This window comes from Rutilus rutilus (genome assembly GCF_951802725.1).
Source record: "Rutilus rutilus genome assembly, chromosome: 8".
Classification (NCBI taxonomy): Eukaryota; Metazoa; Chordata; class Actinopteri; order Cypriniformes; family Leuciscidae; genus Rutilus; species Rutilus rutilus.
This window is the reverse complement of record NC_140222.1, coordinates 26,319,114-26,321,599: the sequence shown is the minus strand read 5'-3', so window position 1 is coordinate 26,321,599 and position 2,486 is coordinate 26,319,114. Positions and strand designations below refer to the sequence as shown.

Below are 2,486 nucleotides of genomic sequence, written 5' to 3'. Positions count from 1 at the left end.
TTTTGTGCATTCTCGCGGTTTTTGACGAGGTTTTGGGCTGGAAAACCTTGCTGCCATTTACACTTACCGGTGGAGTATGCAGACTGAGATCAGTAGAGTGGAGGTGTTGTTGCTGTTCCTGCTCGCAACCTGAAAGACGCAACCAGACGCTTCGGTCCTCTCCATCTTGATCGTTCACGTTCTGTGATTTTATCACGCTAGTCCTGTCTGAATGAACTTCATTCTTCCCGCTGTAATGGGTGGGGTAACGTTACTGGGGTTGTATGACGTTTGATCCAGGAAGGCGTGTTAAGGACAGGGTTTAGGCAGGCCAGGGGGGTAATCGAGCTCTCGAATAGCGTACCAACCATAGACAGTATATAAACTGGACACAGCGACCCCATTGGATTCAACGCAGACAAGTGAAGTAAATTAGAAGCTCTCACTTCCTGGGGGTCGAGCGTACTGCGCAGACTCAAACTGAGCTTGACGACGTAGAAGTGACTGAGCAACCCGTCTGTCTTCTAGTAACCGTGCCAAGAGAAATCTGAATCATTTCCTTCGGAAACTTGCAGAGACGGAGATCGTGAGTAGGAGGTGTCCATGAGCTAGGAGCAGTGACCCAACAGTGGAAACGCGGCTATTTTATTAGCTCTAGTTCTTCAGCCACTGATGTTCTGTCACCTCTTGAATGGTTGGACGCTTGGAAGGATCAACCTGGAGCAGAGTACTGATTAAGTCCAGACACGATTCCCCAACAGCAACGTCATCCGGAAAAACCAGAGGTTTCTGCTGAAGATGGAGAAGTCGAAGCTGATTGTTTTCATCGAACGGCAACTGTCCATTCACCATTAAGTATAGAATCACCCCGAGGCTCCATATGTCATACTTCTTTGGGTCATACGGCCTTTTCATGATGACTTCCGGTGGATTATAGACTAAAGTACCGCAGAAGGTGTGAATGAGCTTTAATGGGTCTTGACATCTGCGAGCGAAACCAAAGTCTGAAATCTTTATTTGTTCTTGGGCTGTCAACAGTATGTTTTCGCATTTGAGGTCCCGATGGATGATGCCTGTCTGGTGGAGGTAGTTGACAGCACTGACTATCTGAGAGAACAAGGTTTTGCTTTGGACTTCTGGGATACGTTTCACTTCAGTTATCTTCTGATGGAGATCTTTTGCAGCAGCTTCCATCACGATACCGACTCGCCTATCGGGCATCTCGATAATTTCGTACACTTTGACAATGTGGTCGTGCTTCACTTGTTTTAAAATGGACAATTCCCTTGGCAAAAACCTTCGGACGAAATCCCCGGGGGCCTTTTCACGGTCCATGATTTTGATGGCCACGTTACAGCCGTGCCTCTGAGAGGAGTATTGGTTGACTGTGGAAAAACTGCCTTCACCAAGCGAGTACAGGAACTTGTAGCCAATGGATTTCAAAATTTTATCAACAGGCATGGTTGTATATCTCACAGGAGTTTTAAAACCCTTGAAGTGAGTTTGGATCACGTTCCTCACCTTTGCTGCAAAGTGTCTTTTAACAGGCATTGGCATACAGCAGTCTACACTCTGATGACATAATGGAACACCCACTGATTTATAAAATGACTGGATGGCTCATGACGTCATAAACAGTGACGCCACAGTGAGCTCACGCGTTCTATTGAATCAATAGGAAATGTTATGATTTAAACTGAGAAAACACTGCCTAACGAGACACCGTCTTTAAATCTAAAGTCTCTCTGTACATTCTTACAACGCAAACATCCTAAGCATTTAAATGGATATTTGTTTAAAGTCGGACATTTTTCCTGCTTATTAAAAATTGCTTTTTTTTTTTAACATTACAGTAGACTGGTTGTAAAACTGACATTTGATGCAAAAATTTACTTAGACTCGTTTGTTTTTTACCTTTTAAAAATATATTATTTTAAAATGGATTTAACTACATTTAAAAGAGAGAGAGAGAGAGAGAGAGAGAGATAAAGAGACAGACATGGTCAAGGTTTAAAATTAGAGGTTTAATTTGTTTTAATCTTCAGTGAATTCATGCTGGCAAGGATTGCTGGATATTGAAACTGTTCTTTGTCTTATTGATTTTTGTGCAGACAAAGCTTGCCCAGAGTTTTGCACAGCCGTTTGCAGTGTGATGTTTCCTTTGCAAGGAAGTGGAGCCTGATGTTGGTGAAGCTGTCTGCAATGTACTTAATGAGAAGGAAAATATGATTGTTGTATGGTTCTAGGTTGAACGTGTGCTTCAAGTTCCTTAAGTGCAGAGCCACCATGGAGTTCCAGAACCTGTGTGGATAGCCTGGTTTTAACATCGCTGTCCAATTCTGAGATGTGCCTTGTGAGTAAGTGCTGTTGAATACACCTCTCAGCTGTTTTGCAGATTTTTAGGACACTGTCTGATGGTCTGATAAGTCCATCTCGGGACTTCGTGTTGATGAGGGTGTGTCCAAACTCATCTGGGAAAGAGCTCTCTACACTGAGTCCTGATAAAC

General features: G+C 43.4%; 1 protein-coding gene across 1 annotated transcript; it reads right to left on the bottom strand.

The window, feature by feature from the left end:
• Positions 1 to 633: 633 nt before the first annotated feature.
• LOC311295622 (testis-specific serine/threonine-protein kinase 6-like) lies at positions 634 to 1,440 on the bottom strand (the record flags this gene model as incomplete). Its single annotated transcript, XM_084417090.1, has 1 exon — positions 634 to 1,440. The coding sequence occupies one exon, from the start codon at positions 1,438 to 1,440 to the stop codon at positions 634 to 636; it is 807 nt and encodes a 268-aa protein (XP_084273216.1).
• Between the last annotated feature and the right edge of the window lie 1,046 nt (positions 1,441 to 2,486).